General features: G+C 43.4%; 1 protein-coding gene across 1 annotated transcript in view; it reads left to right on the top strand.

Moving 5' to 3' along the window:
• The window catches only part of CCDC69 (coiled-coil domain containing 69), a 39171-nt gene that overhangs the window by 17299 nt on the left and 8289 nt on the right, over positions 1–13583 (top strand). The window contains exons 3-5 of the mRNA XM_047729558.1: positions 1925–2031; positions 2546–2633; positions 13254–13327. Of these exons, the coding sequence (XP_047585514.1) occupies positions 1925–2031; positions 2546–2633; positions 13254–13327 (269 nt within the window). The remainder of the gene's footprint in view (positions 1–1924; positions 2032–2545; positions 2634–13253; positions 13328–13583) is intronic.

Genomic DNA, 13583 nt, shown 5'->3' with positions numbered 1-13583 from the left:
CAGTTACAGACTGGAGACTGGCGGGGCCATTGTAGACGACGTTTAAGTACCAGATAAGCAACTGGACCCGGATTCAGAGGCTCTGTAATCTGCCTGTGCACAAGAATTACCTGGGGGAACTTCAAAGATACTCATTCTGGGGCTCTGCCGCAGACCAGCTCAACAAGAGTCTCTGAGAGTGGGGCTGAAGACTCCGTCCTGGTGGTGACGGTCTGTCTTTGTTCTAAGCCTCTCCCTGGCCAGGGCTGGTCCAGGTACTGGTCTTGTGGACCAACGTTTGGGACCCTGAGCCCAATGGTTTATGAGAGTCTGGGGTTCTCTGAAATTGACTACGGCTATCCCCCAGGACCCAGGGCACTGACTCGCTCCCTCCAACCCCCATCCTGACAGGCAGCCCAGGGCTGGCTTCCTGGCTAGCAGCCCCACTCCTCAGCTTTTTCCTCATGCTCTTTGCCAACCCTGTCTCTTGTGCTCTGCAAAAATAATATGACCATTAATGACAATGTCAACTACATCCGTGATGCCACCCCCTCTAATGGTTGTCAGGAGCAATAATGACTCTCCAGAGAGCATTCAGTTAACAAAGCAGCACATTTATTGAGCAATATCTAGATGCCTGGCATGATGCTTCCTGCTCTGTGTGCATCAGCAGGCAGGATGAGGTGGCCGTCAGGAGGTCTTGCCATGGGATCAGACTGTGCAGGTTCCAGCCCGGGCCCTGACTATGAACGGTGTGATCCTGCGCCAGTTGCATAACTTCTCTGTCCCTCAGTTTCCTCTTCTGTGAAATGGGGATAAACGTAGTCCCCACCACACTGGGTTGTTGTGAGGACTGTGTGTTCCCCGTGAGGCCCCTGGAACAAGGCTGGCATGTGCCTGGACATGGTAAGCTCTCAGTATTCCTTACCTTGCTGGTGTTATTTCTGTCGCCATCATTTCCTGATTTGATCATCTCCATAGTCCTGTGGGCTAGGTGTTATTATTATCCCGATTTCCCATATTGGGTAACTGAGGCTCAGAGAGGGTGGGGCATGCCTTAGGGCACACCCAGAGCCTGTTGGACTCAGAGTGGCATTGGCAGGGCCCGTTTCTGGAGGTTCCATGAGCAAGGGCTAGACTTCCTATTTGCATCTCCTTCCCACTCACAGCAGCCCCTCTGCCTCCATTTTGGTGGGGGGGATGCTAAAGGTCAGGTGTCCCACACTCAGACACTCACAGGTCCCAGCAGGCAAAGCAGGTGGTGAAGTGGCCCCTCAGGAGAGACAGGCGAGGTCTGTGGCAAACAGCAGAGCCCCATTCCAGATGAAGCAGGAGACAGCTGTGCCTTGGCTTTGGGTCCTGGTTGGCATGAAAGTACACACTGCCAGGCCTTTGGCTTCTTCAAGAAAACTTGGAAATCTGTGTATGAAGTAAAAGTTGCCCAGTTATTAAGTCTTGGCAGCTTTTTTTTACTTCATTTTTAAAAAGATTTTATTTATTTATTTGAGAGAGAGAGAGAGTGAAAGCCTAAGTCGGGGGGCCAGGGAGGAGGAGGAGCAGACTCCCCACTGAGCAGGGAGCCCAGGACCCTGGGATCATGACCTGAGCCAAAGGCAGACGCTTAACTGACTAAGCCAACCAGGTGCCCCCCTTTTTATACTTTAGATATTTGTGCGAGCAAACAGCATTGTTATGGGCTGAGTCCGTCCTGTGAGTTACCAGCTCTGCTGTGGATCATAGGGGGCAGAATGAGACCACTGGCCCCCACACTGAGGAGGGTCTCCAAAGCCAGAGAGATGTGAGTGGCTGCCACTGGAGGTTGCTCCCAACTGACACCATTCTTGAGGTGGAGCCTGGAGTTCTCACCCCTTCGCCCTGGCTTCCCAGAGGGAAGACCCCGGCCTCACCCCAGCTCTGTGTGAATTTTTTGCTTCCTCACCTGTAGCCCCAGCCGTCCAGTTCTGCACATCTGAGGAGGCTGAGGAGTACCAGAAGGAGATAACCAGAATTCTCCTGCAACACGAAGAGGACAGGAAGAAATGGACACAACAGGTGAGACCAGGTGACATACAACCCTTCTCTCTTCCTCTTGCTCAGCCAACCTTGCTCTATGCCAGAATGAGGACCACCTTTGGATTTTGGTGTTCTAACTACCTCTTATGCCTTTATCAAGAAGGAAGTTCTTTATCTTTTGAATAAATATTTGTAATTGTTTGCATATAATTCATTATATTCATTATATGCAATGCAAGATCGGGAAACGCTAACATAGTAGAAAGACTTCCTGCCTGGAGTGGGCATCAAGATTAGAAGACTCCTACATCCCTCCCACCTAGACAGTTCTCTGAGAGCCCCTTTCTAAGATCTAAAGAAGGCAGAGTCAGCGACACCTGCTGTGTCCTGATGGTCTTGTGCCCACTCCGAGCTCAGGTCATTTCCATCGCTCAGATGATGGGATGGGACTCTAATCACCAACCTCTACGAAGCTCCAGGGGCTGGTGTGTGAGTAAGGGGGGCTGCATTGAACCTGCTCACTCTCATGCTGGGGGCTACCTCCTGTCCCCAGGCAGAGGAGGACAGGAAGCTAGAGCTTCGAGAGAAACTAGATGAACAGAGAAGAGTCCTGGAAGGAGAGCATGAGGAGACCCTGCAAGGTAAGGATGGAGATTCTTCGCTACCAAGGGTGTGGAGGGCCCCTTCTTTTGTCCCCACCTTCTGAGTTCACAAGGGGACTCCCACTGGCTCCCACCTCCTGTCTCTAGCCCCTCCCTCCCACCGCTGAGCCCTCCCCCTGCCTCTGGCTGCCCCCTCATGCCTCTAGTCCACAAAGAGTTGGCTGCTTCAGGGCTGGAGACTTTAGGGTCCTTGGACTTGTCCTTTTGGACATGACTTTAAAACTGACACCGTGCTTTGTCTAAACTTAGTGGAGAGATTTTTTTTTCCCCTTTCCATTTTAAAAGCAATTCATATTCCTTAAAGGAAATTTGAAAAATCTAGACAAATAGAATTTTTAAATATCTATATTCCTTTCCTACAACAATGACAGGTCTTAAAATTTATAGTTAGGTTATTTTTTTCAAATACTTTTTTTCCCTTTTATAATGTGGTATGACCATCATAAAAGTTTAGAATCTATGGGTTAAACAAAATGATCTTAGAGCGTCATGGTGAGGACCTCAGGCTCTCCAGGTACAGTCCCTGGGTTAGGATCCCCGCCTCTCCTCTTACTCTCACTGGCTGTGTACCCTTGAAGAATTGGGTTAACTTCATTCATAGGGTCTTTATGAGAATTAAATGATTTGATGCACAGATAGATAAGATTTAGAATAGTACCTAATATTTCACAAGATACTTAGTGAACAATTGTTAGTACTTATTACTTTCTTATTGAGAAAATTAAAATTGTATGTAATTCCTGTTACCACTTTGATATAGATCCCTTTCATTCTATGTGTGCGTGCGTGAGTGTGTGTGTGTGTGTTTACCTGGGATATTCATCTACACACATACACACACAGACTTTGGAGGGAAGGAGATAAATTGTTCTCACTTTGACTTCTACTAACATCTTGTCATTAAACTTCTATAGCAGAAGTTTTAGTAATTACACGACCTTCCAGTGTCAGCCCTTGTTCATTTAACTGAGCCCCGTTCATTAGGCATTTGGGTGATTTCAAACTTCTGCCATTGTTTATAATAGCAATGATACTTCCACAGTGAACACTGTCTTGTAAAATCCTGGCCACATTCATGATGTTATCTTTAGAATAACCTTCTAGTAGAAGTGGTGTGACAAAGTTTATGTATTTTTTTTTTATTTTGGTAAAATACACGTGAGACAGTTACCATTAGTGACATTTCATACATCCAGAGTGCCCTGCCACCATCACCCCATCCCGTTCCAGTACATGCTTATCACCCTGACAGTGAGTCCCGTCCCCACCAAGCAGTCACTCCCTGCCCCTCCCCAGCCTCCTAGCTCCTGGCAGCCACCAGTCCACTCTCTGGCCATGGTTTCATCTGTTTGGGACACTCACTAAATGACATCATGCCATCTGTGGCCCCCCGTGTCCAGCTTCTTCACCCAGCACAATGTTTGCTGGGCATATCCCTGTGGCACTGTACATTTGCACTATTTCTTTTTTTCCCTCCCATTTTAAAAGCTAGTCCATTCCTTTTTATGGCTGAGTCATATTCCATTCTCACTGGCATGGACACGCCGCCACACTTCGTAAACACACTTTGTAAAGTTGATGAACACCTGGGCTGCCTCCATCCTTTGGCAACCGTGAATAGTGCCGCTAGGATGAGCACCTGCTTGGACACCCACTTTCGGTTCCCTGGGTATATTCCGAGCGGTAGGTTTGTGGGGTCATTCAGCAAATTTGTGCTCAGCTTTGTGAGAGACAGCCAAACAGTCTGCGACAGCAGTGGCACCGCTCTGCGTCCCCACCCAGTGACGCCCAAGGGTTCCAATTGCCCCACATCGTCGCCAGTCCTTGTCATTTTCCCTTGTTGTTATTGTTGCTATTGTTCCCATCCTAGTGCAGCTGGAGTGGTAGCGCATGGTGGTTTAGATTTGTATTTCCCTAATGCCTAATTATACTGAGCATCTTTTCATGTGCTTTTTGGCCCTCTGTATGTCTTCTTTGGAGAAGGTTGGGTACATTTATTTTTTAAGATTTATTTATTTGATAGAGAGATCACAAAGTAGGCAGAGAGGCAGGCAGAGACAGAGGGGGAAGCAGGCTCCCAGCTGAGTGGAGAGCCTGATGCGGGGCTCGATTCCAGGACCCTGAGATCATGACCTGAGCCAAAGGCAGAGGCTTAACCCACTGAGCCACCCAGGCACCCCGTTGGGTACATTTTTAATGTTACTGAAACAGACCTAGAAATGTTATACCAGTGTTTCCTTTCATTGTTGGTATTTGCATGGTCTTTCTTGAGAACTATCTTTTAAAAATATAGGTAGGATTATTTTTTTTAAGATTTTTTATTTATTTATTTGACAGACAGAGATCACAAGTAGGCAGAGAAGCAGGCAGAGAGAGAGGAGGAGGCAGGCTCCCCGCTGAGCAGAGAGCCCGATGCAGGGCTCGATCCCAGAACCCTGGGATCATGACCTAAGCCGAAGGCAGAGGCTTTAACCCACTGAGCCACCCAGGTGCCCCGGATTATTTTTTTAAATAGATTTGAGAGAGAGAGAGAGAGCACAAGCAGGGGGAGGAGCAGGGGGGAGGGAATAGGAGGCGGAAGAATCTCAAGGAGACTCCATGCAGAGCCCGACTTAGGGCTTGATCGATATTACGACCCTGAGATCATGCCCTGAGCTGAAACCAAAAGTCAGATGATCAATTCACGAAGCCACCCAGGTCCCCCGCAGTTAGGATTATTTTATGTGTAAAATTTTAGATCCTGTTCTTTTCATTTAACATTGTTTCCAACATGTTTCCAAATAATTATGCTGCTTGTAAATGTTGATAAAGTTAGGCCATTGCATACACGGTTTTCCTTATATCTTGAGTCTAGACTTCCAGATTTTAACTGCTGTAAATAACACCGCACTAAACGTCTTTTGCATAAAGATGTGCCCACATTTCACGATATGTCCTTAGATTCCCAGAAATGGAATAACTAGAACAGAGGTCTGAACAATTTTAGGATTCTTGAAACATATCGCAACATTAGCACAAAATGTTTTGGAATGGATCTGAAGCCCTAGCCCTGGGAATCTGAAGAGCTGTGTTTTAATTCTAACGCGCTGCGCAGTGTTGGGCCTGTCACTCAACCTCAGCTCTGTGTCTGTATCTCTAGAAGCTACCTGGAACCTCAGGTCACTTTCCATATCTCTAAAATCTACCTTCCCCTTGTCAGGACGCTATTGTAGGAAAACAGCTCTGTTCTCCATGCGTTGCTTTGATATTATTTTCAGCATTATAAATATATTGATAAGAAAATTTTCCTCATGGAAAAACCCCACAGGAGAAGGGACTGCTTGTCTTGAGTTCTTCCCATCAGTTAGAATTCCTACATAATTATTTCTAAATCACTTGGCTTATATTAGGTGGTAGACCGGTGTGTGTTAAATGAATAAATAAAAACATAGTGGGAAGGAAAATATAGGATTTTATGTGTTTAGGGGACAGTACCTAGATAACTGGGAGAAGCTAGTGGTGGTTTTCACCTTTGACGATGCTTTGTTGTCTTTTATTTTCTCTTTTTTTTTTATTTCTTAAATTATCATACAGTAAAATTGACTGTTTTTGGTATACAGTTCCCTAAATTCTAACACAGGTATACATTCACGTAATCATACCGTAATCTGATACAAAACAGTTCCAACTCCCCCAAATTCTCTCAGGCTATCCTTTTTTAAAAAGATTTTATTTTATTTTATTTTATTTTATTTTATTTTATTTTATTTTATTTTATTTTATTTTATTAGAAAGAGAGAGAAAGCACACAAGCAGGGGAAGGGGGAGAGGGAGAGGAAGAGAGAATACCCAGCACTCCGCACTGAACGAAGGAGTCTGACGGGAGCCTCCATGCCAGGAGCCCGAGATCACCACCTGAGTGGAAACCAAGAGTCAGACGCTTAATTGACTAAGCCACCCAGGTGCCCCTCAGGCTGTCTTTCTGTCCTCAATTCCACCACTACTCCAATTTCTCTGTGTGGAATTACCACACAGGCACCCACTGATTTGCTCCCCATCCCTGTAGTTTTGTCCTTTCAAGGTTGTTTTATAAACAAAGTAGTACCTGATTTTTGATAGTGGCTTCTTTCACTCCTCATGGCATCTTTTTTTTTTCAAAGATTTTATCGATCTATTTATTTGAGAGAGACAGAGAGAGGGAGCATGAATGAGAGAGGGGCAGAGGGACAAGCAGACTCCCCGCTCAGCAAGGAGCCAGACATGGGGCGCCCTCCCAGGACCTGGGATCATGACCTGAACTGAAGTCAGATGCTTAACTAACTGACTGAGCCACCCAGGCAGCCCTCATCATGATGTCTTTGAGATTCGTCCAAGTTACATGTATTAATAGTTCAGTTTTTTTTTTCCCCACTGCTGGGTTGTATTCCACTGTTTACTCATTCACTTGTAGGACATTTTGGTTGTTTCCATTTTGAGGTGAATGTGAATAGATCCTCTTCTGAACACTCATGTACAGATTTCTGTGTGTTTCTAAATTTCCATTTCTCTTGGGCAAATAATGCAGGAGTAGGATAGAGCGGCCATATAATAAGTATATGTTGAGCATTATGGGAAACGGGAAACTGGTTTCCTAAGTGGCCATGATGCTGCCTTCCCGTGAGCCATATAGGATTTCCACCCAACACTTGCCAATTTTTCTTTGAAGTTTTAGCTGTCCTAACTGGTGTGTGGTGATATCTCATATGGATTTGATTTGCATTTCAGTAATGACTAAGGATGTTGACCATTTCTTCTTGTGCTTACTCACTAGTCTGGGTATCATCTGGTCCAATGTCCATTCCGATCTCTTACCCATTCTGTAGCTTGCTTGTTCTTATGTTGAGTTTTGAGAGATCTTTATGTATTTTGGATGCAAGTCCTTTGTATTTGCATATTTTCCCCTAGGCTGGAGGGTTTTTTTTTCTCATTCCCTTTATAATGTATATTATAAAGCAAAGCTTTTAATGTTGATAAATTCCAAATTTATTATTTTTTCTTTCATTCATTATGCTTGAGGTATCATATCTTAGAAATTCTAACCCCAGGCAACAAAGATCTTCTATGTTGTCTTCCAAAATATGTATGGTTTTAAGTTTTACATTTAGATCTATGACCCATATAATTGTGTGATTTTTCTTCTTTGGATGGTTAATATCGTGGATTACACTGATTTGAATTTCAAATTTTGAACTAGCCTTGTATTCCTGGCATAAACCCTATTCAGTCACGTTAATGTATTCTTTTTTATGTATTGCTGAACTTGATTTGTTAATATTTTGTGTTCATGAGGGCTGTTGTTCTGTACTATCTGTCTGCGTTTTAGTTTCAAGGTTTTCTTGCCCCATGGAATGAGTTGAGAACTGTCCCTTCATCTTTCATTTCTGGAAGAGATTGCATAGAACTTGTATGGTATCATTTTTAAATGTTCAATAGAATTTGTGAATGAAACCATCTGTTCTCAAACATTTCTATTCCAGAAAGTATTTAAGTACAAATTTGAATTCTTTAGTAATTATAGGAATGCCCAGGTGATGTGTTTTACCTTATGTGAGTTTTGGCAGTTTGTGGTTTTTCAGGAATTGGTACATTTCATCTAAGTTGTCAAATTTATATGCATAGTATTGCTCATAATAATCTCTTACTATTGTTTTAAATATCTTCTGTGTCTGTGATAATATTCCCTCTTAATTTCTTGATATTGGTAATTTGTGTATTCTCTTTTTCTTTGTCAGTCTTGCTTAAGGCTTACCAACTTTATTAATCCTTTCCAAAAATCAGCTTTTGGTTTTATTGATGTTTTTCTCAATTTGTCCATTTTCAATCTCATTGATTCCTGTTATGTTTATTTCCTTCTCCTGGCTCCTTTATATTCTGTTAACTCTTCTTTTTATGATTTCTTACACTAGGAGCTTATATTACTGATTTGAGACCTTTCTCCTTTTCTTACAGAAGCATTTAGTGCTACGAATTTCTTCCTAAGCACTGTATTTCTGCATCCCACAGATTGATGTGTTGTATTTTCATTTTTGTTCAGTTAAAAATATGTTCTAGTTTCCCTTGAGACTTCCTCTTTGGCTCATTGAACACTTGTAAGTGTCTGGAGATTGGTAGTTCTCTTTCTGTGACTGATTTCTAGTTTGATTTCATTGTGGTCAGAGAACAGAGTTTGTATTTTGCTCCTTTTATACTTTGTTAAGGCTTGTTTTATGACTCAGGATATGACCTATCTTGTGAATGTTTCATGTGCACTTGAAAAATGTATTCTGCTACTGTAGGTTATAGTTTATAAAGTGGTTAAATCAGGATATGGACAGTGCTCAGTTCTTCGATATTCTACTGATTTTATGCCTCCTTTTTCTATTGAATGCTAAAGAGTGTTGAAATTCCTCACTATAATTGTGTATATTTGTCTATTTCTCCTTTCAGTTCTGTTAGTTTTTGCTTCATGGATCTCAAAGTTCTTTTGTTAGGTATACAAGCATTTAGGATTGTCATGTTTTCTTAGAGAACTGACCTCTTGATTGTTATGTAATGCCAATGTCTTCATCCCTGATGTTATTCCTTATTCTTAAGTGCACTTCATCTGAAATGAATACAGCCACTACTGCTTTCCTCTGATTCATGTTGCTTGTTCTACCTTTTTACTTGTGATCTACATGTGACATCTATGTAAAGTGGATTTCTTGTAAGTAGCACATAGCTGGGAGTTTTTTTTTTATTTTTTTTATTTTTATTTTTATTTTTTTATTTATTTGACAGAGAGATCACAAGTAGGCAGAGAGGCAGGCAGAGAGAGAAGGAAAAGCAGACTCACCGCTGAGCAGAGAGCACGAAGTGGGGCTCAATCCCAGGACCCTGGGATCATGACCCCAGCTGAATGCAGAGGCTTTAACCCACTGAGCCACCCAGGTGCCCCGCTGGGTGTTTTTTTAAAGATCCAGTCTGACAATCTCTGTCTTTTCTTTAGCATGTTTAGACCATTTAGTTTGTGTTCATACTGCTATGGTTGGATGTAGGTCTGTCGTTTTTATGCTCTACATTCCTGTCCCTGCTTTCTTTTGGAGTATTTGAACATTTTTTAGTATTCCATTTTTAACTTGTCTCTGGTCTTTTTTACTATATCTCTTTGTATAGTTCTTTTTTTGTGTGTGATTGCTCTAAGAATTACAAAATAGTTAAGAGTCTACTTAGAATTCACATTCTGCTGCTTCCGGGGGAATGTAGAAAGCCTACCATCAAGAAGCCTGGATGGCTCAGTTGGTTGGATATCTGCCTTCGGCTCAGGTCATGATCCTGGGTTTGGGGATCGAGCCCCACATCAGACTCCCTGCTCAGTGGGGAGTCTGCTTCTCCCTCTCCCTGTCCCCCTCACTCCCTTCTTGTGCACTCCCACTCTCTCAAATAAAAAAATAAATATCTTTTTTAAAAAAAGAAGAAGAAGAAGAAGAAGAAAGAAAAGAAAGCCTGCTATCCTCTAGATCCCTATCCTCTCTCCTTTTTGTTGTACTGGTCTTAGGTATGGCATCCACATACATTGACTGCCCCATCAGACAGTGTTACACTGTTTATAACATTGATTTACCATTAATCATATTTTAAAGAGCACGAGGGGAGAAAAAGAAGAAGACTAGTCTATTATATTACCCAGGCATTCACCGGTTCTGTTGTTCTTCCTATACTCTTGAAGTTCGGAAGTTGCCTTTGGTATCATTTGCTTTCGATCTGAAGAATTTCCTTAAGCACTTCTTTTAGATGATCTGCAGATGAGAAATTATCTTAGTGTTTCTTCTTCTGAGAATGTCTTAGTTTCACCTTCGTTCCTGAGGACATTTTCACTGGCTATGGGATTCTAGATTTATGGTTCTTTTATTTTGGCAGTTTTTATTCCCTATTTATGTCCTTACTCTCTCTAGTCTCCAAGCTTTCTAATAAGAAATTCACAGCCATTCAAACTGTTGTTTCCTCTAAGTAATGCATTGTTTTTGTCTGGGTCCGTTCCATGTTTTTTCTTTGTCATTAGTTTTCAAAAATAATGTGTCTGGGGTTGCCTGGGTGGCTCAGTCGATAAGCATCTGCCTTTGGCTCAGATCATGATCCCAGGATTCTGGGATCGAGTCCTGCATTGGGCTCCCTGCTCAGGACAGAGCCTGTTTCTCCCTCTCCCTCTGCCTGCCTCTCTCCCTGCTTGTGCTCTCTCACTCTCTGACAAATAAATAAGTAAAATCTTTAAAAAAAAAAAAAAAGATGTGTTTGGGTGTGGATTTCCCTGGGCTTCCCCTGTTTGGGGTTCAGTGGGTGTCTCTAGTCTGTAGGTTTATATTTTGCAAGATTTGGGAAGCACTCAACCATTCTCTCTTCAAATACAGTTTCTGTACCACACTCTTTCTCTTCTCTTTCTGAGACTTTGATACACAAATGTTAGATGTTTTTGGATTGTTTTATATGTCCCTGAGGATTTGTTCATTTTTTCCCAATTGTTTTGCTCTCAGTTGTTTAGACTGGATAATCTCTATTGATCCACGGCCATGTTCACTGCCTCTTTATCCGTGTTATCTCGATTCTGCAACTGAGCCCACCCAGTGAGTTGTTGTTGTTGTTTTTAATTAATTACATTTTTTAGTTCTAAACTTTCCTTTTGGTTCTTTTTAATAGCTTCTATTTCTATTTGCTATTCTATTTGCTAGGGCTTTCTATTTTTCCATTCTTTTCAAGAGTGCTCACCCTTACTTCACGAGACATTTTTGTGTCAGCTGTCTTAGAGTCTCTGTCAATAATTCCAACATCTGTAGCATCCCAGTGTTGGCATCTGCTGAATATCTTTCTCAGCCAAGTTGAGATTTTCCTGCTTCTTTGTATGCTGAGCCATTTTGGATTTTTATGCTGAGCCATTTGGATTTGCATGCTGAGTAATTATAAATGATATCCTGAAATATATGAAAACATGAGATTCTGAGTCTTGTTTAAAACTCTTGGTTTCATGCTACTTCAAATTCTGGTCTTCTCGCCACATCCCCCTGCCACCATTTACTGTTCAGAGTCTACAAATAGCTATTCCATCCATTCTGCCTGGGTTTTATAGCTACATTGAGTAGGACAAACTGTATGGAGCGTACATCCTCCAGCTTACCTGGAATCAGAAATTGTCTTGATCAGCAAATTAACCGATTTGGCCCATAATTGGAAAAAGTTCAGCCTGTCATTTTTATACAGCTGATCTCTTGAGTTTTGGACAGCTCTATCACATTCATGCAACTGAACGTTGTTTTCTCTCTGTCACTGCCCACTGAGACACAGGCCCACTACCCGGGCCTTTGGTCATATGACACTTTTTTTTTCCTATCCTCTCTGTCCTACTTCCCATCTTACCCATTGATTGGTCACTTCCCCATTGTCTTCTTTCGGTTGAGACAAAGTTGGAATTTTCCACAAGGGACTCTGTAGAGTAGGTGGGATAAGAAATATAACGACACTGATTTGGGGGAATAATAGCAAATCTGCACAGCACTGCCCAGTCTGGAGAGCCCTTGTGTGTCCTTTCCTCACGTCATCCTTGGGTCATCCCTTAGAACAACTCATGTCACAGTTGACGCAGTAGAACTTTTTTTTTTTTTAAGATTTTATTTATTTATTTATTTGACAGAGAAAGACAGGGAGAGAGGGAACACAAGGAAGGGAAGCAAGAGAGGGAGAAGCAGGCTCTCCACCAAGCAGGGAGCCCAATGTGGGGCTCAATCCCAGGACCCTGAGATCAGGACCTGAGCAGAAGGAGGACATTGGGAGAAGGAGAAGAGAAGGGAGTTGGGGGAATCAGAGGGGGAGACAAACGAATCATGAGAGACTGTGGACTCTGAGAAACAAACTGAGGGTTTTGGAGGGGAGGTGGGTGGGAGGTTGGGTGAGCCTGGTGGTGGGTATTAAGGAGGGCACGTATTACATGGAGCACTGGATGTGGTGCATAAACAATGAATCTTGGAACACTGAAAAAATGAAATGAAATGAAATAAAATAAAGAAGGCAGATGCTTAATGACTGAGCCACCCAGGTGCCTGCAGTAGAACGTTTTAATATCTGAGGTGATCCTCTCAAGGTTCCTCGGTTGTGGAAGAAGCAGAATGACAACAAAGTAGATTTCCTGGCTCCAGAGCAAATGTACTTACTGCAGTTCTCTGCCCTGGTTTGAGAAATAATGATTTAATGGTTTCCAAGTTTGGGTAACCCAGCTTGCAAAACATCGGCCCTGTGCACTGTCATGGCCGGTGAGTCAGATGAGCAAGCTTGCCGCAGGGTCTTTGGGTCTCAGCCTCAGTGCGGCATGGGTGCGTCCTGCAATCTGGTAGGGCTCACGGTTCCTCCCAAATATCATCTGTCTCCATTTCCATGAGCTTTCATTAAATCTCGACTATATTTCTGGCACAGCTGCACACCCAGCAAATGAAGGATGAGTAAGACCATCCCCAGCCCCCCGGCCCCTGTGGGCCCCAGCTGATCGCCCAGGTTCTCCGAGCCTCATGAGGCCTGCCAGAAGGCTTTAGGGTAAAGTGCCTGGGTGTCTGAGCTCACGGAGGTCTCCTTTCCCTACAGTCCTCCGGGCCTCGCATGAGCAGGAGAAGGAAGCCCTTACCCACTCCTTTCAGGAGGCCAAGGCGACCCTGCAGGTGAGAGGGAACTCATGGCCATCTCTGCAGGGGAGGGGAAGACCTACAGGAAAGCCACCTGGCCTCTACTTAGGGGTGAGGGACAGAGGTGAGTGTCTTCTGTGTATCCAGCCCCTCGATGTGGTGACTGAGCTATTAGCTCCAGAGGACTTGGTATGAGATCAGGGTTGGCCTATTTCTCTGAGAACTGCACTTGGAGGATCTTGGAGACCTCATGGGCCAGGTACCATGGTGCGACCAGGCTGGCAGGTGGATA

Source organism: Lutra lutra, chromosome 5 (genome assembly GCF_902655055.1).
Source record: "Lutra lutra chromosome 5, mLutLut1.2, whole genome shotgun sequence".
Taxonomy (NCBI): Eukaryota; Metazoa; Chordata; class Mammalia; order Carnivora; family Mustelidae; genus Lutra; species Lutra lutra.
The sequence above is the reverse complement of the archived record's forward strand: the minus strand, read 5'-3'. Positions and strand labels throughout refer to the sequence as shown.